The sequence below is a fragment of the Rattus norvegicus genome, chromosome 2 (genome assembly GCF_036323735.1).
Source record: "Rattus norvegicus strain BN/NHsdMcwi chromosome 2, GRCr8, whole genome shotgun sequence".
NCBI lineage: Eukaryota > Metazoa > Chordata > Mammalia > Rodentia > Muridae > Rattus > Rattus norvegicus.
In genome coordinates, this window is record NC_086020.1 from 148,915,615 (window position 1) to 148,942,692 (window position 27,078).

The following is a 27,078-nucleotide window of genomic DNA, read 5'->3' on the forward strand; positions in this document are numbered from 1 at the left end:
TTTTATGAGAATCCAATGGGAAAATATATGAAGTGCTGAACACAGTTCCTAGCATCAAATATGTGTTAAATGATTATTGATTTTACTATTGATTTGGGACTCACTCTGTTCTACTGCTCTCTAAATCATTATCAAAGCAAATTAAAGCAATGGCGAGATTGCAGTTTCTCCAACAGTACTACGAGAGAGAATTATGATCCAATGACCTTCACGATAGGGCATGTGTCAGTCCCCTAGGACCTGGTGAAGATCTTGCAATGATGACCAGGGCTATTTTTAAGGTTTCATCATCTAGACCTCCAATGTCTGAGTATTCTTCTAAAAGTAGACAGGGCTCCTTTCTCATCTGCCCTTTCACGTTTGCCTGCTTGCCTGTTTGATACACAGAGAGATTTCTCTTACATGTTTCAAATCTCTCCATGGCATTTTGTCCTGAGTTGAAGATCTAGGACCCCAAGAGGATCCCGATGACAAGATGGCAAGAGTAAGTTTGAAATATTGGCTTTAATGGGATCTTCTTGGTTAAAGGCATCATGAATCTGACTCTTAGTGGCAGCTGTCTTCATAAATATTTAATTATCTTAATGAATTAAATTAGTAATTGTCAAACACAGTGGCCCATGCCTTTTAATCCCAGCACTTGGGAGGCAAAGGCAGGTGGATATTTGTGAGTTTGAGGCTTTTATACTAAGTTCCAGGACACTCAGACTGTGCCTATCTTGAACAACACACAACAACAAAAACCAACCAAACAACCAAACAACCTCACAAAATGTTAGTAATTGTGCTGCCTTAATCCTAGGTTGCTAATGACATCTGTGGTGATCATCTATTTCAGGAGGATTCCCTTATATTTGGAGCTCAGCGATTATAGGGAATTTCAGAAAAATAAACTTGAAAAGTATCTCTGGTTTCAAAGTACTCCAATGGTGATTAATAGGATATCCGAACCCAAACTTTTAATATTACACTATGAAATTTTGGTGGGAAGTTGTCATAAAAATATGATTTCAAGAAGAGAAGAGAACAATATGAGCTGTCCAACTGCTAAGGAAATTGGTTTGTTTTCTACACAGATGATAGTGGATATCAAATAATTACAATTTTATTTTATTTTGGGTGAATTTTGAATTTTCAAGGTTGTAATAGTTATCAGACACGTTCTTTTAGGTCTTTAAGCTTAAGATGGAAAAGGTTTAATAAAGAGGCCCAAGAAACAGTTCTTAATGTTTGGGGGAAGGAAGACTGCAAAGGGTTTAAAGATGGTCCAATTTCATTGCTATAGATTTCTCGCCCAAAAGGAGCAGCTGTCATGCTCAGGGTGTGACTGTCTCTCTTCTGGACAACCTTCTGCTAGGTGAACCTTTGGCTGAAAATTGAGGAATTGTTAGGTATGCCAGAAGAAAAGCAGGCCCCTGCTTCTTGGAGTTGGTGGACCACCTTGATTTTGGGGTTTAGAAACTGGATATTGATGGGAGCTCCGGCAGTCATCTAGGTGTATAGTGGAGATGATCATTTCAGCCACCCCACGATGACACCACAGCCATCTATCAAACACATGGCTGATACTTTTGAATCCTGGAGACACTGCTGCTTTCAAAGCACGGCAGATTGATGTCCTCGCTTGTCAGTTAAATCTGCTGAGACCACAGTTGCTTGGCCAGGTGGTGGGAAGAGCTCTCTGAAGAACCCTGACATCCCAATGGTTAAGTAATAAAACAACGTCTTTGTGTAAACTTGGACAGTTAGCTCTCAGAGCCACCAATCGTTTTCTTTGATTTCTGATTTCTTCTTTATGACTTGCGTGTAACTTGATATTCTAGAAATGGCCAGAAATAACTAATGCCATTGTGGTTTTTTTGTTTTTTTTTTTTGTTTGTTTGTTTGTGTGTGTGTGTGTGTGTGTGTGTGTGTGTGTGTGTGTTTGAACTATGCTAATTCCGCATCTTGTATGGTTTCTTTTAATTCATTTTTAAAAAGCATGCTTTATGTAGAAGCATGTTAAATTCAGTGAGATAAACTCTGCTTTGCCTTTTCTTCTAGGTGAAAAGAAATGGGCTATCTCAGACAGTGAGCCAGGAGGAGAGAAAGAGACAGGAGGTACGGTCGACGACATAGGACTGCATGTACTTTGTCTTCACCTACTGTATGTGCTTGTCCAGTGTTTGGAAACATATTGTTCTCTTTCTATGAACATAGCAAGTTTTATCTTTGAATAAAAGCTTCACATATCTTAGCCCCCAGAACAGAAAAAAAAAAATATAAATGTCTTAACAGCATTTGTATTGAAACAACAAAGTGCGTGGAAGAAATATGTTGAAATACCAACATTAGATTTTGGCCAAAAAAGCCAAAATCAGAAACTGTATTGTCTCTATACAACACACCCGGATCACGTCATCGTGAACACTGCTTTGGGGAAACAGAAGAGTATATATGGACTTATGGAATATCTTTGCAAACTTTCTGTAAATTAAGAAGTGCCCTCACAATGAAGTTTACTTTTTTAAAAAGGCAGTGCAGTGATAGGACTTTATAACTTGACATTTAATTCAGTACAACTTAAATTTCGTTCTTTGTTTTGTTTTTTTGTACAGGGTCTTTCCATGGAGCTCTGGCTTTTGTAAAATCACTGTGTAGACGCGGCCACCTCCAAACTCACAAACATCCCTTGTTTCTGCCTCCTAAGAGCTTAGATCACAGGAATGCACTGCTACTGCCCGGCTTTGCTCATTCTTCTAACACTCTGAAGGTGTTACTTTCCCTCATGTTATAGATTTTAGGACGTGTACATACATGTGCGTTTACATATGGGTAAATTAACTCAGCACAGATACATCAGTGTTCTCGTCTCACTCACATGGCATGGAATAAAGGAGAAATATGAGTACACGATAATAACATTTTTAAGTTTGAAAAGGTTGAGGAATATAGCATAGCATTTGAGGTGGGACCCAGAGGTGAAGTTAACAGATGCAGCACAGCTCATTTTCCCCACAGTTTTCAAAGACAGTAAAACATGATAGAAATCTTGGGTTTTTCGTAATTCAATTCCTTTCTTCTGCAGAAAGAAGTTAAATTGCGTGTTTCTGTGTGTTCTTCACTCTGTGTTTTTAAATCCTGTATCCCATGTGCGTACATACACATTAAATGTTACACTGCTTATTTTTCACAGGCAGTATATTTGGGGTTTGTCTGTGATGGCCAGTTTTGTTTTGTTTTTGTTTTTTGTTTTTGTTTTTGTTTTTTTTTTTTTTTTTGACACGGGTTTTCTCTGTGTAGCTCTGGCTGTTCTAGAATTTACTCTGTATACCAGGGGGGCTCAACCTCACAGAGATCCAGCTGCCTTTGCTTCCCAAATGCTGGGATTAAAAGCATGCCCCACTATTGCCTGGCTATGGCGGTCATTTTTTAAGTCTGTGGCATTCCATCTTCTGATTGTCTATGTCAGATTCACTAAGCGTTGGCAGACGTTAGGGCTTTTTATTTTTCTGTTAATATTATGGAATAAATAATACTTCTCTTTCCTTATTTATATATTCAAGAATCTCTCTAAAGGTTGAAGTCTAATGAAAAACATCCCACTTTTTAATGTTATGCATTGGAATTTGTCCGCCTCCGTCTCACACTCATACCTCCTGTCTCTTCCCCAGGCTTACCCTTGCTTGCTCTGCACTAGTTAGTCAGTGTCTCCTTGGTTACAGAGTCAGCCATTATCACCATAAACTCTTCCACGGCGGAGATAGCGCTTGCCTTTGCGTGTGATCTCTGCTGTGGAGTTCAATACGTCTTTTGTCTGTCTTTGTATTTTGGGTGTGAGTATTGAAAATATTTGAAGTCATTCCAAGGCCCAAAATATATCAAGCATCTATTACCATTATTTTTGTTCAGGAATGGAGAATTTTCTTTAGTTTTTTTTCTTTTTCTTCCCTGTTTCTTTATTATTTATTTATTTATTTATTTATTTATTTATTTGGGACAGTAGGCAAACTCTTCGTGTTCTTACTCTTTAAAATGAAATTTTTAAACAGTTTTTTAAAAATAATTTTCTAAAAAATAAGTAAAAAATAAAAACTTTAAGTAGCTATGTCAGTTATTTCCTTGGGCCTTAGCCGAGGCTAGACCAGCATTTTAATGTCAAGACCTCCAAAACTTTACAGGTATTAAAAAGGGCAGCGAATGCTTAGGTCAGCTCTGCTAACTTGATGTATGAGATTATTCCAGTCTCCTGCAGCAGGGAATCCACCTGCCCTGCCCGTCTCTGTCCTCCTCCCACCCAGCTGCTGTCCTCTGTTCTCTTGGGGCAGGGGCTTGAAGGAATCAAGACCTAGAGGTCAAGGTACCCAGGCTTGTAAGAATGCTTACACATACACTCCACCCTCACATGGAGAAATTCCTCAAGCATTCCCATTAAGTCTGACTTCGTTGAAGTGGTAGATGAATTCTTTACACAGGGCGTTGGTGTCTCTGTAGACGTGGCCTGCCATTTCATCATTCATAGTTATCAGAAACCTGGTGTCTGTCACCAAGGGTCTCTGCCAAGGGTGCTTCGTTCCTCCTCGAGAGACTAATGAGTGTAGAGGGGGTGGCTTGTTGAACCGATGGAATTACTTTCAGCCGAATGAGTTACATAAAAGAATTCCTGTGGCTGCTAAGAACCTTCTAAGGGTAGGTGCCGGCATGCCACACAGTATACGCTGCTGTTGACTGTAAATTACTCATATTAAGACAGAGAGAACAAGCAGGAGAGGGAAGCAGGGGACAGTTGTTGAGAAGATAATCGTAAATTCTCATGCTCCCTGCAGCAGTGTGCTTTGAAAGCAGGGCTGGAGGAGATGACCCCAAAGGTTAATTAGTGTCACAGTGAGATTTTATGACATGCCCTATTTCCTTCCATAGATTGTTCCCTGTGGCAAAGGCATGACCTCAGGTCCTGGTAGAAAGTCATCCTGTCTCTTTCACTGCTCCTTGTGTGCAGGCAGATACAGTCCTCAGTTTGGGTACACATGTCTTCTCTGAGGACGGTAGTGTGGTGATGCAGTTCCCACGCTGTTCCTATAGACGACAGTGCAGCCTGTGTTTAATTCTTCAGTTGAAGTGATTAACAGCGCACTCATGTTTTTGCTTTCCCAGGCAATCTTTGAAGTCATATCGTCAGAGCACTCCTACTTACTCAGCTTGGAGATCTTGATACGGATGTTTAAAGACTCTAAAGAACTGACTGATACAATGACTAAGACAGAGAGGCATCACCTTTTCTCCAACATTACCGATGTCTGGGAGGCCAGCAAAAAGTAAGTGCTCCTCCGTGTCCCTGGGGCAGCACTTACCAGGCCACACCTTTGTCTTCTGCCAGTGGGGTTAGGAAGTCTCTGGACCATCCAACTGGCTGGTGTCCTTAGACCCTGAAGTCAATTTTAAGATGTGTTTTGAGTTGCTTATTTAGATGTTGAGCATCTGCACTGGCTACTTGTCTCAGCAGGGAGCTACCTCAGGGCTGTTTCTCTGCATCTGCTTCTCCCTTCTCTTCTGTTTATAGGGGGAGGGAGGCAGGAGCCTGTTCTGGGTTAGGCTGTGATGCTTGTCTATTTTAGTGAGAGAGAGAGAGAGAGAGAGAGAGACAGACAGAGAGGCAGGCTTGATCTATATATGAAATATTTGGGTAGACTCTAACTTTATTTTTTTTACAATCAAAATTGTTTAATTTTAATGAAACTTTTTAAAAAGGTACTTGGTGTTAATGGAGCATTTAAGAATAATGAGGTGCATTCCACCATTTTTCCATGACAGTACACATTTTCAATGTATTAGATAATCATTTTTGCTTAATAAAAATTAAACCAGTGGAGATAGGGAAGTAGCACAGTCAATAAAGTACTTGTCTTGAAACATGAGGGCGCACACATAGGAAAAAGCTTGCACATCTGTAAGCTCAGCGCTAGGATACAGTGATGGGTAGATTACTGGAGTAGTTGACCAGCTCAACTACCCTACTCAGTAATAGCCAAGCCAGTGACTCTAACATTTTTAATTGTTTTTAATTGCTTTGCTTTTGTGTTTTCTCATTGGAAGTTGATACCTTTTGCAATCCATTTGCATACATTAAAAACAACCTCCCCTCCCCCCACAGATTTGCTTTTTTTTCAGTTAAATATTTTCTGGTGTACACAGATGAAATGATACTGATGATTGCCTCACTGTTTAATCAGGAAAAAGCATTTCCCTATATAAATACACCTTTCTTTATGATTTTATTCTATCTGATTTTTTTATGTGTGTATAGGTATGTATGTGTAATAGGTTTGTTTGTTTGAAAATGAAGATGCCACAAAAACTTATATGGTAAGGATTCCCTTTATGTACTGCTTACTGACCACCTGAAAAGCATCTAGAACAAACATTCTTCCCCCTTATGTCTGTATCTTACAAAGTAGATTATGATTTATATAAGAACGTAAACTTTTTCTCACTTTTGATTTAAATGGTAACACTGTGGAAAATGAATCTTCCCCATCCTCTTTCACCTAAGTTTTACGAGCCATTACATGTCTATACTTGAAAGTCTCTCCCTTTTAAAAACTCTACTTTTTCATTGCAAATTATTTATACAAGTCCCGAGAGCATGAGTTCTGCAGCAGTTTTCAGGGTGCAGAGCATGGGGGTGCTGGTCCCTCTGAGATCTGCCGGTTCAGTGGTTCAGTGAGGACTGCAGAATGCTGTTTCTCTAATCCAGTGCACTTTAGTCATCGAGTAACGTATAGTTCTCTAAGTGAATGCACATGTGCCTATCACTGTACACAGTGATGCCCTGGCTCTGTCGTTGATGTCCAAGTTTTTCTATTTTTAGTCTTAATAAAATCTGGCTATCTTGCTCTGTAGTGTTTGAAGATCGGTTTTATTAGTCTTGCTCTAGATCTGGAGTCAGCTGTTTGCTGAAGAGCCTCAGTATCATTTGATATTTTTAAAAAATTCAGGAGGTGCTTATTGCTGGATGGTTCTTTGTCAATAAATAACCCAAACCCAAAAAGTCCAAATTCCCACCTGCAGAACAAGATATACTAAAAAAAAAAAAGTGTCCAGTTATTCTAAGCTTGTCTAAATACATGCATTAGTTGTGCAATTTTTTATATGTTTAAACTCCGTAAAGCTTACACAGTTTTACCAAACCTAGAAGCCCATCTTCTATCACTGTCCCAATCACCCTGCTCCCTCCTATCCTCAAATATTTTAAAATTACTGGGTATTATTTCATTTATTTTGAGGTAGGGGTACGGAGTGGGTCAGATGATAACCTGCAGGAGTAAGTTTTCTTTCACTGTGTGAATTCTGGGAATTGAACCCAGGTTGTCAAGATTGGTGGCTTAGCTGATGCCCCATCTCATTACCCTACTCTCAAAAGTTGCTGTTTATCTTTGTCTTTAATATAAGTGTGTGGGTACAAATGTATACACACATATATTATATTGCTTTCCTTAGATACCATAAGCATATTCCTTACAGTCTTCTCAACCTTTCTTTTCTGATATATGGAGACGGTTTAGAGATTGTGCCCCAGTCACTTATAAAGAATAGGTCCCCTATTGAAGGAATCAGAGAAAGAACTGGAAGAGCTTGAAGGGGCTCGAGACCCCAAAAGTACAACAATGCCAAGCAACCAGAGCTTCCAGGGAATAAGCCACTACCTAAAGACTATACATGGACTGACCCTGGACTCTGACCCCATAGGTAGCAATGAATATCCTAGTAAGAGCACCAGTGGAAGGGGAAGCCCTGGGTCCTGCTAAGACTGAACCCCCAGTGAACTAGTCTATGGGGGGAGGGCGGCAATGGTGGGAGGGTTGGGAGGGGAACACCCATAAGGAAGGGGAGGGGGGAGGGGGATGTTTGCCCGGAAACCGGGAAAGGGAATAACACTCGAAATGTATATAAGAAATACTCAAGTTAATAAAAAAAAATAAAAATAAAAAAAAAAAAAAGAAAGAAATTGGCTCTTACTTCTGGCTGCCTGACTCACCATTGAGAGGCTGTCTTGGCTCTTTGATGCAACCTTTCACTTATGGACACAGACATTTGCTCAGCCTCCCTATTGTAGAGCTGTGCTTTGTGTATGTGACTCGTTGTGTCTTAGTTATTTCTTCTCTGGATAATATTTGTAGAAGAATTGCAATATCAAAGGGTAAACATTTATGCACTTTCGTAATGTGTTACCAAATCACCCACAAAGTATTCGAAGCACCTTGTATTATCATTAAGAGTAGACAAGCCCCGGCATCTCTACAGCATTTCCAGAGGTCTGTCTAATAAGCAAGATGTCTTATCTCAATACAGTTTCAGTTTTTCTTCCAAAGTTTTTTTTTTTTTTAAATTAAAGCATTCTAGAACATGCTATAGTTCAGCTGATACTAAATTAATGGCAGTTTATTTAGCATAGTAAAGCGACTCTTCTCAATAATGAACATGGAACATTGAAGCCGTAGGGTGCTAGCAACAGCATTAGTGTAGACTCGTGTGTTACTTAACAACCAGGATAAGATCTCAGAAATTCGTCACTGGGAGGGGGTTTTGTCATTGTGAAAACTCCCGAGATTGAGCGTACTTGTGCAAACCTAGACAGTTAGCCCACTATGCACCTACGTGATATGTACATGTAGAAGATGCTGGCTATTTCTCTTAGAGCCAAGATGAACAAAACAGTTAAGGAAGCATAAGAGAAAATAAGACACAGGAAATATATGCTACAAGAAGCTCCTACCAGTGGAACAGGGAGTAAACATGGCTGCATACACTTTTCTTCTTTAAGTGAAAGGAGTATTAATTAATATAAAAGGCTAAGATGGAAACTCATGAACCACTGCCATGTCGTCACCACGTCACAGGTTTGTACTTCTCTGCTCTTGCACAGCTGGCAGCACCGTAGATTTGCTGAGGCCAGCGTCACCAGGAACACGAGCACAGCATTGTTCTATGATTGCATGGCCACTATGAAGTGGCTAGGTACTAGAAGTTCTTAGTGGTTCACTGCTGACCAAAAGTTCACACAGTGCTGAACGATGCAGTCTTGTGGCTAACTCATAGCACGCAGCACATCAACCAATCAATCAATAAATAAATAAATAAATAAATAAATAAAATAATGGGAGTCAAAATTTTTTGAAAGATTTCTAAAATCAGTAGTGTTGGCTATAGATCTATTTCAGTAATAGTTATGCGATCAATTAAAAACTTTAGAAGAGTGTTTTAAAATATTAAAATTTTCATAATATATTCTGAATATAAAGTAGATCCAAAGAGGAGGATTACAGATTGTATTACAATTGCTTGAAAGGTATCATTTTTATCCAAATATAAAGGATGGGGTGGGGATCCAGCTCATTTGGTAATGCTGTCTAGAGTGTATGAGTCCATCTGCAGTAACTCATAAAGTGGGTAAGGGGGCTACTCCTGATACTCCAGCTCTTATGAGGTGAAGCAAGAGTTAAGTTCATCATTGATTACATAGTGAACTGGAGGCTACCTTGGTCTACATGAGACCTGTCTCAGAAACAAAAAACAAACAAAACAACAACAATAACAACAACAGCAACAACAACAAAACCATTAAGAGTAATTACCTTTAATAGAATTATTGTTTCAACTTTTATAGTTTACCTTGTACAGTTTGTTCCACATTTACTGTATTCAGACAAAGAAGCACCTAAAAGGAAAAACCAAAACATGTGATATGAAATGTGTACCAGAAATAAAATAGAGACACTGAGCAAGTTAGTGGCCATATTGAATTAACCCTGAAACAAGTCAGTTTGTGAAATTCTATTGTAATTTTAGCCATATGCACAGTTTAAATAGTTCAAGAATTTATTAAAAGACTTTTCTTTCTGTAATAACATATAGCGAATAGCTACTCTGAACATTAATATATGAATTTCTTTTACAAATTAAAACTCTGGGGTCTGCAGAGATGGCTCAGCAGATAAGAACACTTGTTCTTATAGAGGATCCAGATTCAATTCCCAGCATCCACATGGTGCTTCAGAACAGCCATGAAGACCCAGCACCCTCTTCTGACTTCTGTGTGCACACTCAGGAAGAATCCTCATATACACAAAGTAAATAAATCTAAAACAATACATAAACAACAAACAAAGAAAAAACCCTTACTGTGGAATTTCTTAGTTTTCATTAAAGAAATAAAACCAGAGGGACCTTTATGGGTCACATTTCTACTTTGTTTCCATGCAACACTGCAGTGCCGTGCTCTCTGGTTCGGACAGCTGCTCAGGTTGTGTGATCTGTATTTTAACTCAGCTGCTCCTGTCTGATAAACTCTGTGTTATTATTCCAATAACTGCCACCGCAAACATTTATGTCATTGGACTGAACCGTCATTTCACAGGTAGACTCTTAACAAGCTGAAAGTTCTTAGGAGACTTGCAGAGCTTTTTCGATGAAGCGTTGCCTGCCGGACCCCAGGAGTGGCTCGCAAGTGATGCTAAACACACCACCCGTGAGAGTCTCGGTGTAAGAAAATGTAAAACCTCGATGAATGTGCGTTACTGAAATGGTCAGTGCTGGTGGAGCAGAACCCCTCGGATGCCTGTCTGCATGTTTCTTCCTTTATGTAATGAAGAACTGATAGCTGCGGGTGATAGCACAGTTAGTGTAGATCAAGGACAGAACACAGCTGACATCCAGATCGAGAGGGTGGCATCTGGTGCCCTTTGCTCCTTGGGCTTCTCTGTTTTCTAATTAAACACCAGGAGGCCCTTCCATGTGAGATAGCATTTGCACACAGGCAGCAAGGACAATGACCATTCTGATTTTGAGTGTCAACATAGGCTGCTGTCAGTGGTATGTCCCTTTCAGATTCTCTTCTAGGTGACGAATCACTTCAGTTAACCTTATAGGGCCTCCAGTTTTAGCAGGCTCTGGGTTACACCACGTTTTAGCTGATGTCTGCCCTGTGGAAGCTGGTATTATGAGGCTGGTGGTGGCTGGTAGAACAACCCCTCAATGTGCTGAGGCATCCCAAAGCCTAGCACAGCTCTGGAAATAGGAATGTTTGGGTCACAGTAGGGGTCATGGGCTTGTGGACCCTGGTGAGTATGAAGGAGAGGAAGAGAGTAGGTGGCTGGCCAAGGCTCCTGTGGCTGGTTTCTACAGTGTGCTGAGGAATTTCACACTTAGCATTTGCAAAGGGGGCTAAGTGTTGGTGTTGCTGAGAACAGTGTAGAGTCTGTGTAGAGAGAAAAAAATACAATGGTGAGGGCAGTGGGGAGAGAGTTGAGGCAGTTTCCATCACAGAGTCAACCACGATGGGAACATGATAAAACAAAAAGTAAGAACTCAAAAGATGTTTAGAATATGGAATCCTGAGCATTTGGTGGAAAGGGGAAATTCTCACTTGCTTCCCAGGTTTCTGCCTAGCTGACTGTGGATGGAGTCTCTATAATGTAATTTAGTGAGGGACATAGACTCCATTATGGGACATGTGAATATGGAACTTGATGAGAAGGTGTCTGGTTGAAAGGAGGAAACAGACTGGGAGTAGTGACCCATACCTTAATCCCAGCACTTGGTAGGCAGAGACAGGAAAATATTTGTGTGTTCCAGCCTGGTCTACATAGTGAGTTCTGAGACAGCCAACTTACATAGTGAGATCCTGTCCCAGAGAAACAAAACAAAACAAAACAAACAAACAAAATCAAAAAGAAAGATAAAAGGGAAGGAAGGGAGGAAGGAGGGATGGAGGGAGGGTGGGTGGGTGGGAGGGAGGGTGGGAGAAACCAGAACTCTGAAGGACCTTGAACACTGACATAGAATTGAGTCACAAAGGTGGTTCCTGTCACTATGGGTTTAAATAACTTATCTGTCTTATAGCAGGGTTTGTCAAAGTGGCAATGATGAAACCATCAAGACTAATAGGAAATGTATTTTTGGGTAATCCTGTGACTTGGGAATTTGTCTGGCATTACTAGCAGATGAGGTCTTGGTACAAGTGTCCACATGTGTGTGCCTGCCTTAAAACACAGGGATGGCCTACAGAGAAGAAGAGCATCAGCACCAACAGAAACATTTGGGGAGCCTGCGGTTCAGGCAAGTGAATGAGGTAGAACTCCGCAGGGGGTACCGACCTTTAATCCTTTGGTTCTAGAGAATTTGCATCTAGATAGCGTCTCTCTTGGTACTCAGGCCTGGCAACTGTCCTTCTCTACCTCTTTGTTAAAAGTCTATATGGAGGGAAAACTAGTCTCCTGCTGACTGTATGTATTCCCTCCTAGAAAGCAGTGCTACTCTCTTGTTTTTATAAGCAACTAGAGAGAAGTCTGTGATGTTAAGTGGTGCCAGGATGGCTCTGGGCCAGTCTGTGGACAGTCTCTGACTCCCAACCCTGGGCCTCCTCCCTTGAACCTCAACTGAGTGAAATCTTGTCTCTGTCTTAAACTTGTGAAGAACCTGAGTCATGGTCTTTCTCTTTTCTTGAGGCCCCAAAAGCCTAGCCATGAAAAGTGAAAATAATATTTGCTATATATCTCCCATTTTCAAACAAGTATCTGTGTTTCATAAATAGATAACACATAGGACATGTGCTTTGCCTGTTTATGAAGTTTGGGTGTCCATGCAGTGTGCATGTTATAGTGCTGTGTCAATAGAAAGAGATCTGTGTTTTGGCCTTACATCAATTTGCAGGAAGATATATCCAATTCTAATTATTATAAACTTAAAATACTTCCCTATTAAAGGGTGATACTCTCAGCAAGGGAAATTATGTATCAGCCACGCTGTGTGGTCAGAAGCTTTAGGTATGGTCTAAGCAAGGCTAGCAGAGCTAGAATGTTTTCTGCTAAATGAAAATTAGACGATTCTTTGGTGTTCTATATGTAGTGTATTTTTACCTCCAGCCCTGTCCTTTTATCTCAGTAGTATATCATGCTAGCAATATTGTTGCTGTTATTTGTGCCCAATGAAATAGCTAGTAGGAGAGCTTAGCAAAGGGCTTCAGATTTCTCTGAAAAGCCATATGAAGCAAAACCATGCCTGTGTCCTGCAGAGTCCATCAGAATGGCCTTCAGCGTGCTTTGGTATCCTGAGGAGGCGATTTTGTTCCTGGCATATAATGAGCAGCCAATCCAGACTCTTCCAGTTCCCGCTTTGCTTAGGGAGTAAATTGTGGTAACAATAAACAATACTTACCTCACTTGCGTGCTCATTTTAATCACGTCATATTAAAATCAAGGGACATTAAATTCTATTGTAAGCACATATGCCTTATGAAATTGCTTAATAGGACCATAAATGACATTTTGTTCAAATACTGGCAAAGCCTATGTGCGATGTCAAATATGTTTTCTATTTGATTTTAAAATTCTAAACTTTAGCACATTAACCAAATAACAGTAAACCTCCCAAAGTCTTTAATGGCATTAATATTAACATTTTACCCTTTTAACTGATTCGTACAGCTAACTTCTAAAAGAAATGCATATTAAATATAAGCAGGCCAGAGAATACAGAACTATTTAGGTCCAGAGCCCTATTTAGGTTTTGCCCTGAAGTAATGACTCTTCTGGTGTTTCTTGTTAGCAAATGTTCTTTCTTTATGCAGCAAGTAATATAATTTACCCCAGACTCTTTGGAAAGTAAGTCCATTGCCTTACTTGCCTTTCTTAGGCAGAGAAACTTTTTTCTTTTCCTTTTTTCGTTTTTTTTTTTTTTCTAAAGCCAATTGTCTTTTCAGCTGACACTTCTCAGACAGAAATATAGAAGCCACTTGTGACATTTATTGGCTTTTTTCTCTACCTGGGGATGGATGTCCAATGAGTTTATCTTAAAGCCTGTTATCTAAATGTGTGGAAGTGACAGCAGAAGAAACAAGTAGCAATCTCAAGCAGAAAAACAAGAGCTACCGATGTCTCCACAGATGCAGTTCTTTTAGTTAATGCAGAAGTACAGTGGATGAGCTCTGGGGGCTGATAAAACTGAGTGGGGATGCTGTGTGTTAGCTGTGTGTAGCTGGAAACACATCCTTATTCTGAAATCCCGGGGAAATGATGTGAGCTGTCACATTGTAAGCTCATGGGGATGGGCACCAGCAGTAGTATTGGGGAACCTAAAAAACCCAAGCTGGGAGCTCAGTAACTACTTTAGGCAACTCTAAAACTTTACATTGACATCGGCAGTAAAGGAAGCCAAGAACTAGCCAGACCTAAAGCCAGAATCGTATTCGGAGGTTCACTTAATACTTTTTTTCTGAAAAGGACAGCAATTGGTGAAATTGAGGTGAAGGTAGGAATTACCCATGAGGACTTTATGAGAGACCAAGAAGTAGTCAGACTTGGGACCCTATCTTTAATTTGACATATCTGGATGATGGCCAAACAAGGAAGGAACAAAACAAGTATACTCTGGGATGTGTGACACAGGCCCAGGTATGGACCTAGGATCAGTGACAATGGACACTTGGAACATTTTACTCTCTCACTCTTCTTTTCAGGCACTTCTAGCTGGACACCTGTACCCTTTGCCCTTTTTATTTATTTTTTTGTCAAATAGTTATTATCATAGCATTTTACACATGTCATCAATAGTATTTATCTTCAAATACACCATTTCTGTTGCCAACATGAGCAGGAAGCAACAAACTGAAATTTATAGTTCCTTCATGCAGCCGTCTTAGGGACATGTTCGGAAAGACTTTACTGATTCTAAAGCGTAGGGCTTATTTTTTTCCCCTTCTTTTATGAGAAAAACTCTATCCTATAAATTGTTTTGATAACTAAGAAACTTAGGCAAAGTCTTTAGCACAACATGACGCAAGCTGTCATCTAAGCATTCTCTTTCAAATGTTTGGAAATACTTTAAAACATTGATTTGTAAGGGTGGGAGGCATGTGTATGTCTGTGTGGGGGCATGCATGCCACAGCCTGTGCTCGGAAGTCAGAGGGCAACTTGTAGGAGTCGGTTCTATCCTTCCACTATGTGGGTTCAAGGGATCGAGCTCTGGTCTTCAGTCACAGACACAAGCATCTTTCCTCATGGAGATATCTGAAATATGTCTGGGTTTTGTTTTTCTAACTTTTGCTTTTAATCCTCTAATTGCCTCTGCCAGCATTGGTCAAGAAAGAGTAACGCTAAAGAGTAGCCTTAAACTAGAGTCATCTGAAGGAGAGAACCTCAGTTGAGGAACTGCCTCCATATCTGTGGGATCTTTTCTTGACTAATAATTGATATGGGAGGGCCTAGCCCACTGTGGTCCTGAGGCAGGGTTCTGTAAGAAAGTGGACTGAGCAAGCAAGAGAGGAGTACTCCTCTGTGGCCTCTGCTTCAGCTCCCGTCCGAAGATTCCTGCCCTGACTTCTTCAATGATGGATTGTGATATGGATGCGTAAGCCAAAGAACACTTTCTTCCCCCAGGTTGGTTTGGTCAGTGTTTTATTACAGCAACAGTGATGCCAACTAGAACATTAGGTGGGCCACAGCACATTATTATACGATTTTAGCAGTTTTCTTTATTTTGACATTGAATGAAGTCGGAGTCAAAGCAAATGAAGGCCCCCGCAGTCATAGGGAATGTATTAGTTAAGACTCAGTTGGTAACGAAACCCTAGTGATTTATTTCTCCTTCAGGTTGATGTTTCCCATGTAAGTGTTAAGGTCTTCCCATCAGTGTTTGGCAAAGGCCGTCGCCTAGCATGCTCGAGCTGCCAGCTGGACTGTTCTGATTAACTTTTTTGCAGCCCTTTGGGGTCACCACAATCCCCCTGCCCCACCTTTATGCATTGCCCTGCACAAGTTCCAAGAGCCTGTGCGTTCTGAGTTGTCGCACAGAGATTTAAGTTTCGATAAAGAGCCCAACTGGAGCCCACTACACTGTGAGAACTTAGTCAGTGGGATCAACCTTAAACTAGAGTTGAAATCTATGGAAAAAGAAACAATGGCTGGGGCTGAGTTGCCATATTTCATCTGCCTTGCATTTGCAGCTGTGGATTTTAAACCATTTCATGGAGGGTTTTTTTTTTTTTTTTTTTGACTCTGCCAATGTGAGTAAAACAAGCAAGACCACCCAGTTTATTTTTGGCAGTAGAAAAGATCTTAATGTAAACTTGACAATCTAGCCAAGTTAAATCTAGCACTTGGTTTAAGTAGGAGAAGGGTGGCTGATAAATGAAGTTACAGAGGCAACGCTGTTGTGAGTATTCTGTCTGCTGCTAACTTGGTGCGTTCACTTTTAGCACTGAAACATGAATCTCCCGTATTTCCCGCACTTGTCATGTTATCTGACTTCATCTTTTTCAGATACCTTTCTGAGTAGACATCTGAGCCAAAGTAACTATGTGAATCTTCTTAAACTCACTGCTTAAATGAGATTAAAATAAACGAGGTTTTTGATTTCTCAGATGTATTTACATTGGACAACCTATCAAAGATACACGTGTAATGCAGGTAAGAAGAGTTTAGGCTGAGGAACTAAATTTCAACTTAGGGTTCTAGCAAGCACACACACACACACAGACACGCATGCACACACACACATGCACACACACAGAGACACACACATACACACACATACACACATGCTCACACACACACAGACACACACACACAGACACACATATACATACCCATACACACACACACACATACACACACAGACACACATGCACACACACACATAGACACATACACATAGACACACACAGACACATACACATAGACACACACATACACCCACACACATGCACACACACACAGACACACATGCACACACACACACACACACACACACACACACACAAAATCACTATGATTTACTCCTTTTGGTGTGCATCCTCTACTGGAGTCAAAACTGTAAATACTTCTTATATCTGAATAGCTTTGACTTCCTCAAACATGGAGGACTTACAAACAAAGGTATCACATGTTCCGAGACACACTCTTTTTATGTCCCTGTTATGTCCTCGTTGCCAGTGTAAGCAAGGACGATTGTCTACTTTACTATAAGCTGCCTCTGAACGGACCCTGCATGGACCCCACCCTCTGCCCCCCTCGTTGCATTGCCACAGTATAATCTACAAGTAAGCTAATAGGTCATAGGAGCGTCTGACAGTTCACAGTTCATTGTTAAGAAGGCAGCTTAGCTTACGTTAAATTCTTTCAATCACCTCCAGAGTAAGTTGAGGAAGAAAAGGAACATGAATGTTTGGAAAGTGGGGACTCATTTTCAGATTTATAATTTTTTGGTACTCAGTATGAAAAGTATATCTCCAAAATAAACTTTAGTAAAAAAAAAAATTGAGAGCCTCCCAAGATTTAAGTGAAAGGATTCATCAACTCTTAAGTGGTAATGTAAATATTGAGCAATCTGTCATCAAATTTTCAATTTCTCAAGACCTCAGCTTTGTGTAAAAAGCTCTGAAAATGCATTTCCTTTAAAAATTTAAAAATTCATTTTCTGTATTCTAAAGAGAGATGAATAATATCTTAAATGTCAAGTTGGTATATTATTACCATTCTCTACATTTTTTTCAGACTATGGATTAAGTCATTGTATGTCTAGAAGAATATTCTGAGGAACTCATCTAGTGAATGGTGTTAGGTATAGGTCTTAACAGAGACTTTATCTACACAGTGTTTTCTTTGGATTTCAAAAAGGTTTCGGGAAATGACTTGGGCTTTTTAAAAAAAGATTGTGGAAAAGCTCCATGGAAATGTCAAGATTGGCTCAGATTGACCCTGTCACTTGTTGGGGATTTAGACAAAGGTCTCCTTGTAACTAGCAAACTGCTTTTGTATTGGGAGTTCATTGGAATGTCTTTTCTGAGAGGAGACCCATCTGGAGAAGCAGAACGGGGCACAATGGCAGGGTTTGTGCTCGCCTGCAGCCTGCAGAAGGGTCCTACTTCTCTGCATGGTGTGTGACTCGAGGCCCATTTACTCATACAGATAGAAGCCTGCACTTGTGTATGTGGATCCCTTGAAGAGTGTGCTGGAAGTCGCCTTCCAGGTGTCTTCAATTCCCCATCTCGCAAGCTGAAATTCTACACACACACACACACACACACACACAACTAAACACCCCCCCTCCCTGACCCCGCCCAACTTATTAAGGCAGTGAATTCCTTTCTTAGATTTCTCTGACGGTCAGATATTTTAGGAGGGATGATTTTTAACCTCTGTGTTACAGGTTTAGCAGTCATCTTGTCTTTACACTTGGGAGCAGCTGATCCTTGGGGCAGGTTTTAAGAAGTACTCGTTCTGAGGAAGGGTTGGTTTGCCTCGGCTGTGCTCGCTCTACCCTTGGCTTTGGACCTTTGCTCTCTCCTCTTTCCTGGCCAACATCTGGATTCCTGGTGTACTATACACGTATGATGAGCATGGAGTTAGCTCGTCGCATTTGGTGCGCTTGCTACCTTATTCCTAGAGTGACAGTTCGAGAGCTGTCTTAGCACTATCTTTGGACCACGCGATTTCTATTCTTGAAGAATATTATTTTGATTTAAAACTCTCCCCTTATAAGCTGCTGATAAAAGCGTATGAAAAAAAATCACTTTTTTTTCTTCTGTATTCTTTAGGGATGTTCAGTTGAGAAACACTTGACTTTGCCTATTTTATTTTGGCTTTCTAAGCTTGAACTAATTCACAACTTTGAAGACTGGCTTTTGTTGACCATATTTCTTTGCCAGATAACAGAGCGTGGAATCTCAATCTCATTCTTGGGTTGGTTACTTCCCCGCCTTCTTCCTATCAGCTACTTAGTGAGCTTCTCCTCAGTGAAGGGCTGATGCTTATCAGAATAACCCAAGGATCCAAAGCAGTGGCATTCAGTCTTTACTGAAGCAGTGTTATCACCAGTTGGAAGGGAAGAGTAATTCCATACTATGGTGCCTTTCTCGGCTGTACATTCTTCCAGTGGTATGTGGGTCAGAACAGTGAGCCTCACAGAGATGGGACTGGCTAACTTTACGAAGGCTCGCTTGTGTGTCTTCATATTAGGCCCTGAAAGTGGTGAAAACCTTGGGGATGTCTTGAAAAGTATAGCTATGTGTGTCACAATAATATTTTTGAAATTTGGGATTAGTTTGAGAAAGTAAATGATCATAAAGCAGCGGTTGTCAACCTTTCTAACGCTGCAACTCTTTACAGTTCCCCTTGCTGTGGTGACCCCCAACCGTAAAATTATTCCATCGCTACTTCCTAACTGTAATTTTCCTACTGCTATGAATCGTAATGCAAAGATCTGATATACAGGATATCTGATATGAGATCAAGAGGTCATAACCCACAGGTTGAAAGCCAATGTCCTAATAGGAGATGAGTCTAAAATTATTTCTTTGAGAATGAAAATTAAAGTTATATATAAAATAAAAACAGGCGGAAAGAAGGCTTTGTAAGCAAATCACAGAGCTTTGCACCTTTTTCAAGGAAAATACAGCACAATATTTGGACAAAGTTAATGGATTTCTTGAAAGAGCCTGATGTGTAGGCAGAAAGTATGAAAGTATGCATGATCCAGAATTGCTCTTGACCCAGTTCTGGTGTCTGCGTTTCCCTTGGTAGTTGTGTGCCCCTCCTTGGAGGCTGGAGGAAGTTACTCTTGATTTACAACTCCAGGAAATGGTGGTTTGGAGGGTCTGCCTTCCACCACTCCAAATAATAATTGTATACATGAAAAATTCAAAGGCTATCAAAGACTATGCTGTGAGAACGAGTCTCCAATAAAGCAGCTTTGGTTGTAGTTTCCAGAGGAACACAGACAGAGAGTTTATGCACAGATGCTGGTGACTTTTCTTTTGGTCTGTCAAATAGCCAGAGTTTTAAATGAAAAAAACCACTCAGTATCGTTTCCTCCCTTGCCCTACTCTCCAAATATGCTGGCACTTTCTCTGTTTTCTTCTCCTTAGGAACAGTGTGTGTGTGTGTGTGTGTGTGTGTGTGTGTGTGTGTGTGTGTGTGTGTGTGTGTGTGACTCTGACTTGGTGAGATACACATGTGTGGAAGAGATGTCAGAGAGATAGGAAATTCTCAAAGTGGGAGTTTCACCTGGTGCAGGGAACCAGGAAGTGACCTTCCTTACCTCATAATTATTGTTCCTGCCATTGTTACTCATGAGCTTGACCTCATAAGGTAATGGCCTTCACCTATCTAGAAATACGGTAGTTATTATAAGTTGTTAATTGTTTATATTTAAAAGTAACTATGAAAATCGGGCAACTAACATGTGAAACATAGTGTACTTAATAAAACATTTTTATACTTCAAATAAATAAATCGTCTAGTAGCAATATGAAGATATATTGTTCAAAGAAATTCCAAACCTGAGTCATGCTTCAGTTCAAAATATGAGACCCTACATCTAGTTTGAATACATAGTTTTTCACATATTTTCCTGCCTCTGGAGGGTTTATACATTTTGAGGGTTTGGTAATGGGCGGTCGATACATCTTAAGGAAAAGCCATCTGGCTCATGCAAGCTCACTAAAATATCCCTTTACATCATGCCCGTAGGGAATGCTTAGCTTTGTTAAAATTTGTATAAGTCAAGATTTCACCTTATTTTTAAAATACTGTTAACTTATTTGAAATTGGAAAGGTAAATAGTGAGCCAGCTGTATATACAGTAGATCTCCAACCTCACAAAAGCAGCGTTGTTAGTTTGGTTCGCAGAGTAAACCACCTGGCACACACGAGTTCATTTTGTTTTTACTGTGCTTTGTGATTAACTTTTTCCATGCACACGTTTGCAGCTTTTTGAAGTTGAGCAAGATAGCACTCTGCCAGATTAACAATTTCTCATTGCTGTGGCAAATGGCAACTTGAGAGGACAAGTTTACTGTGTGTGGTCTGAGAATCCATGGCCGTGGCCAGGAAGGCATGGTAGCATCCATGGTAGCACACAGGAGTATGTGGCTGAGACTCCTGACGTCTGGGTGGACCAGGGAGCAGAAAGAGATGAATGCTGGCCCTTAGCTCTTTGCCGACTTTCTCCAGTTTTTAAAATTCAGTAGAAGACCCCAGCTCATTTAGGGTGGATCTTCTACTTCATTCTCTCTAAAAACACTTTCACTTAGGGTGATCCTCACAAATGAGCTATGATGCTAACAGTCAAAGCCAACCTTATCTGCTTTCTTGTCCTTAACTAGGGTCCTTCCGGTGAGTTGGTTACATAACTTTTTTTTTCCATCTTTATGTTTATCAGTTGTGATTTCTGCTACTTAAAATAGTCTCAGAGCAGCAGACTGGAGTGCTGTCAAGTGTGTGGTATTCCATAGCAACAAGATTGTTGAACACCTTGGGAGAAAAGGTATGCTTTAGATAAATTTACTTGTTTTAAGTTGCAGTTTTAATGCTTTTGGCATGAGTTGAATGCCAGCAAATCAGCATATTTATATAATTATAAGTAAAGTTACAGTCATATTAGTGTAAATTTATGTTGAAGAATCAGATATTTGTATATGTCTCTATACATACATTTATAATAAGGTGTTATTAAGTATATATATATATATATATGTAATTATTGATGAAAATACTGTGACTAGAGGCTTCTAGAAGCTTAACTCAGGGTTTTACTAGCAGCTAACTTGGTAAGGATTCACTCACCAAGTTTTTGTAGCAACTTTGCAGAACATAAACACTGTGGATGCTGAGAACTGACAACAATTGCAAAACAGAATTGTCCTGCTGCTTGCTGGTACTACTTGGCTTTTTATTGTTTCTTTATATCTTAGAGCAAAATAAGAACACCTTGGTTTAGATGCGACGAAAAGGAACGCTCGTAGTGAAGTAACTCTAGGACTACTAAAAGCTCTTAATTACTTTTTAGTTGCTTGTTTTAGACACTATATAGGTTGACAGTTGGGATATTGCCTGTGGTGACAGCTTAGTGTGGTGGCTAAACATGCTCTGGGGCTGCCCAGTTCCAATCTGTGTTGCACCTCGTGCCTGTATGGCTAGCTGTGGGCAAGGTGCCTGGCATCCGTGGTATTCATGTACGTTAACTAAGGAAAATGAAAACAGAACTCAGTTTTTCAGGTTTTGTAATAATTTCTTAGTCACTCGGGAAGCAGTCAGCTAAACAAGGCCTTTGTTCATACTAATTTTCACATACATCCTGAAGCCCAAACTAACCGTTGAGAAATTATTATTATAGCATAGCTTATGTATAGAATATAGTATGTTCGGTCAGGTGCTATTGATGTCTTTCATATTTGAAGAAAATTTATCAGCAGGATTTCTATGGATGCTTTGCTTCAGTCCCTTGAAGACTGATTATGCTTTTGCCTCAGAGTTTTTCCAGAATGATATAAATAATTGGACTAAGCTTCTGATATAGTTTATTCCGGCTCAGATTATGCATATACATCGACAAGATTTTTCTGCTGATAACAGTTCATTAAGACCACATTAAGATCATGAAGAAATGGCCAGGCTCTTTCATTCAGCTTGCATCTGTAATTGATCTGTAAATGCCCCCCAATTATTTAGACTACATACAGTGCAATCAATTACTGAACATTACAACCTTCAAAGCCTTTCTAATGAAAGACAAATAACTTACACATATACATCTGTCAAAATGTGATGGTAATTGCAGTAACTAATTCTTGCTCGCTGTAAAAATAACACTTTAGATATTAGTAAAGGACTCACTCATTTATGTTAATACCTTTATGTGTGGGGCAGACTGATAGACATGTGTGGAGCTCCTTCCCGTGAACAAGGTGCTGCTCTTCTTCATAACTAAGTAGAAACCGGAAGTTGGCAAATAAGCGTCTGCTTTTTGCCCTCCAACAGAACTGGCACTGACAGGTTCCTGCCAGGCAGGAGTAAAAGCCTAATGAGTTCCTAATAACTAAGCTTGTTTCTAAATTGGAGGATTGAAATAGATTTCCATAATTGCTTTGGCTTCAATGGAAGTTCTTCACTACTGGGTCTTTTATGCCTAGTCGTTTGATGATAATAATGTCAACCGCCATTTATGTAGGTCAGTGTGGGGCATTCCGGGTTAAGTTCTTGTTTCTATAGGTTTCCAAACCACATTACCGCCTGCAGATGAGATTATATCTATTTTAGCAGACAAGAATCAGAGGTTATTAATAGTACCCAAGTATTAAGATCAGCATTCAGACCCATGTCTGAGGCAAGTTCACCTTCTGCGGGCAGGCAGAGAGGCAGCTAGCTGGGCTTGTTGCTGAGGAAGTCATGATGGATGTCAGACGGTGCTGAGTGGCAAGGGAACACCAGAGCCTGGCTTGTAAGAGCCTTCACCATCTTTGCCATGGCGACCTCAGTATTGCCAAATACATTTCAGGGAAATGGGGGAATCTGGGTGTGTAGGTATATTCTTCATTTTTAGTGTTGGGAGATAAACAAGTAGCGTGTGTGCCTACAGCTCGAGTCCTTCTGCCAGGGGTTACTAGCCCTGCCAAAAATTATGTTGGTTTCAGTTGGCCTGATAAGTGGGTAGAACCCGTGCCTGTGTTCAGCCACATTCTTCAAGGTCTTTAGAGAGCCACAGTACAACCTGTTAGAGGTGGAAGGAAAAGGGAAAATATGTTTGAAAGTAGTAGGGTGAATGCTGCTATTGGGATTTAGAGAAATCAAGCACAAATACTTTCAAGCACATTTACCTTTAATATTATATAATTTGAGACATTAGAAAAATATGACTGTGTGACTTTCAATGATAAAACATTTTTATCTTCCTTCCCCCTCTTGGATCGTGTAGGATAGATGTCTTTGAGGAATACTTCTCAGGAAAATTTTATTTATGTATATGGTAGAGCAGCTAGCATATCAGGTGTACAGATATGTATCTATATGTATGTGTATATATATGTATTATATGTATGTATACCCATACTTTTTCTGATTAAAACGAGTTGGTCTGTTAAGAATATAAAATAATTACAAAATACAGAAAATTAATGAATTGAAAAAAAATAGAGAAAGCCCTCGGTATAGAGGAGTGTAAACGTAGTCTCAGCACATAAGAGGCTAAAGCAAGAGGAGCTTTAATTCCAGGTTGAAGAATAAGACAAAAGAAATTTTGTTTATATAAAGAAAGAAAGAGAAAAGGAAGGGAGGGAGGGAGAGAGGGAGGGAGAGAGGGAGGGAGGAAGGGAGGGAGGGGAATGGAAGGAAGAAAACTCTGACTGCAGAGACTCCATTTTCAGCCAGCTCCTGTGTGCAGTGAAGCTGCTTCACCTGAGTGTTATATTTTATCAGTGGGCACATCCTAACTATAATGCTTTTGCCCTCTGATGCCTTAGAGCACCATGCCCACCAGTCTGCATTATAGAATAGAAGTCAAGTTTGGGTTTTGAAAGTGGCACATTCAGTCATCCCTTTCTTCTTTTTTTAAGGTTTCTGGAGACACTGATGGCTTCAGGACAGACCTCTGCCCCATCCCTGCAGCTGTGTCTAACTAGCGCTGGGGAGATAGCTGTACTGTCTGACTGGCAGTCTGGGTGATGTGTAGAATGACGAGTGGGGTAGGCAGTAGCTGCTGCTAGAGAGAAGCAGGCATTCTGCTCCCTTTTACCTGAAACATGGTTGTTTTATGGGCCAGAGCGATGGCTCAGTGTTTACAAGCACTTGACTGGAGTTTGATTTCCAGCACCATCTTGTGTCCTACAATCCTCTGTAGTTCCAGTTCCCGTGGTAATCTGATGTCCTCTTCTGGCCCCTATGGGCACTGCATGTACACAGTGTACAAACATACCTGCAGGCAAAATACCCATGCATGTAAAATACAAATATATAAATTAAAAATAGTTTAATTGATTTTCTACAGAAATTAAATTATCTTCTTTTATTTTTCTCATATGAATCTTTAAATTAGCTTTAATAAAAAGTCCCTCAAGGAATTAATTTACAGAAACCGGAGAATTGTTAAAAAAAAAAAAGCAACTTTTATGAAATTTTCATAGCTTGGATGAGGAGACTTCTCTCTGTAGTTGAACAAGCCTTTAATCCTGTACTTCTAGCAGAAAAATGTTTTGTCTTAGCCTGTTTAGTTTGACTGTTCCTTTTTCTTGGTTCTAGTGGGTTCTAAGGAAAGCCCTTTGAAATGATACTGTTAGCAGCAGGAGATGCAGACATCCTCATGGAAAGTAAAACACCATAGGAGAAACAGTTATCAGGTGTAATAGTGTTAGCTACATGCATGCCGGCTCTGCTAGCACAGGTTCCCAGAATGTTCAGACTCTTCTGCTTGAGAGACGGAAGAGCTGCCAGTGCCTGCAGCCTAAACACACGTTAGCGGGAACTCAGTGCTCCCTGTTCCTCCCTCACCCAGATGCACCTACCTCTATCTCTCCTGAAAGGCTTCAGGGCAGCCCTCCTGGCAATGCTGGTAGATAGCTCCTTTCATCCTTCTCCAGGTCTTAATGAAAGCTGTGACCAGCTCTGCAGAGAGTGGGGACGGAGGGGTGCACTGGGAGTTATGTCATGCAGAAAAGAGACCAAGAACAAAGTGTGTGTGCTTGTTGTGGGGAGGGATTGACATCCAGATAAGCTTGTATGCATGTATGTATGTATGTATGTATGTATGTATGTATGTATGTATGTATGTATGCAAGTATGTATGTAGTGTATATATGTATTTTTCTCTTCAGTTTTTTGAGATAAGGTTCTCTGTGTAACAGCCCTGGCTGTCCTGGACTTGCTTTGTAGACCAGGCTGACCTTGAACTCATAGAGATATTCCTGCCTCTGCCTCCCAAGTTCTGGAATTAAAGGCTTGTGCCACCATGTCCTTCCAGACAAGCCTTTTGCTTATTAATATCAAGAGTTGTAGAAACATCAGTGAAATTGGAGAATTGCTGCAAATGATCTCCTCACCATGGGCCAAGCACTTTGTGTCTTTGTGAATACATAGCCATTGTGATCTGGTATGGCCTTTTTTTAGCATCCTTATAAGATTCCATAATGATTTAGGAAGGACTGGGCATTAAGACTGGCCTAAATAAAGTAGCTAAGAGAACTGAATAGGAAGGAAGCAGGGCAGGGTTTGTGTGCACAGGGCTCACTGGGTAGTTTGTGGTTAGAAACTGGTAGTTAGAAATTTGATTTGGAAACCGGAGTAGTCCAGAGGAGGTAAAAGGATGGCTACAGAGAAGATCAGTTGGGATTGAAACAGGTCAGAGCAGGAAAGGAAGGGCAGGCTTAGTGTGAAGGCCCATTAGAGAATCTGAGTGCTTTGGGAATCAGGATTTAAGGAGAGAAATAAAGAAGAACAGGGTTATATAAGAACCTTATTGACAGGAGCTGGAAAGATGGTTCTATGGTTAAGAACACTGACTGCTCTTCCAGAGGTCTCTAGTTCAATTCCCACCAATCACACGGTGGCTCACAACTATCTGTAATGGGATCCAATACCTTCTTCGGGTGGACAACTATAGTGTACTCATAAAATAAATAAATAAATAAATAAATAAATAAATAAATAAATAAATAAGTAAATAAGTAAATAAATAAATAAATAACAAATCTTAAAAATCATCATTCAAACAAAGATGACATGTGGGTTTTTGGCTTATAAGATGAGGTCAAGAAGCCGAAAATACATATTTAGGAGTATACATACTATAGGCATATCTCTAGTGGAGGAGATAACATACTTTGCAATTCAGAAATTTCCCGTAGTTAAAAAAAGTTCAAGGTAGCCAGGGCCTTCCTTGGTTGTGGTCAAATACTACACAACCATTGAAGCTCTCAGAAAGCCTGGGAGAAGGTATAGAAACAAACTCTTCCTAACTTGCTCTAAATGAAGCTGGTTCTCCTAACACTGGTATCTAGTGGGGTGGTTGAGCTGAAGGTTGACTGATGCTGCGTCTTGGGTTGAAGGGCTGTGCCCTGTAGAATGAGGCTAGCTTCTGTGAGGACATACAGTCTCCAGTTCTCAGGCATGACAGGGATTTTGGCTGACTTCCCTAGAAACATGCTTGACATTCCCACATAACTCGGCATTGTGGATATGTGAAATGGCTTCAGATTGCATCCCATGAGCCTAAAGGCACTTTCATGTCAGCTAGTTTGGGTGTCCGGGGAGACAAACAACTGGGCTTGGGCCTCCTGA

At 40.3% G+C, this 27,078-nt stretch overlaps 1 protein-coding gene across 2 annotated transcripts in view; it reads left to right on the forward strand.

Moving 5' to 3' along the window:
* The window catches only part of Arhgef26 (Rho guanine nucleotide exchange factor 26), a 111,134-nt gene that overhangs the window by 26,210 nt on the left and 57,846 nt on the right, over positions 1-27,078 (forward strand). Inside the window, exons 4-6 of one of the 2 annotated variants that reach the window (XM_063281788.1) lie at positions 2,044-2,100; positions 5,134-5,294; positions 21,194-21,233. In XM_063281788.1, the coding sequence (XP_063137858.1) occupies positions 2,044-2,100; positions 5,134-5,294; positions 21,194-21,218 (243 nt within the window). In that variant the 3' untranslated portion in view covers positions 21,219-21,233. Of the gene's footprint in view, positions 1-2,043; positions 2,101-5,133; positions 5,295-21,193; positions 21,234-27,078 lie in introns of those variants that run through there. The other variant, NM_001427682.1, reaches the window with a different exon arrangement.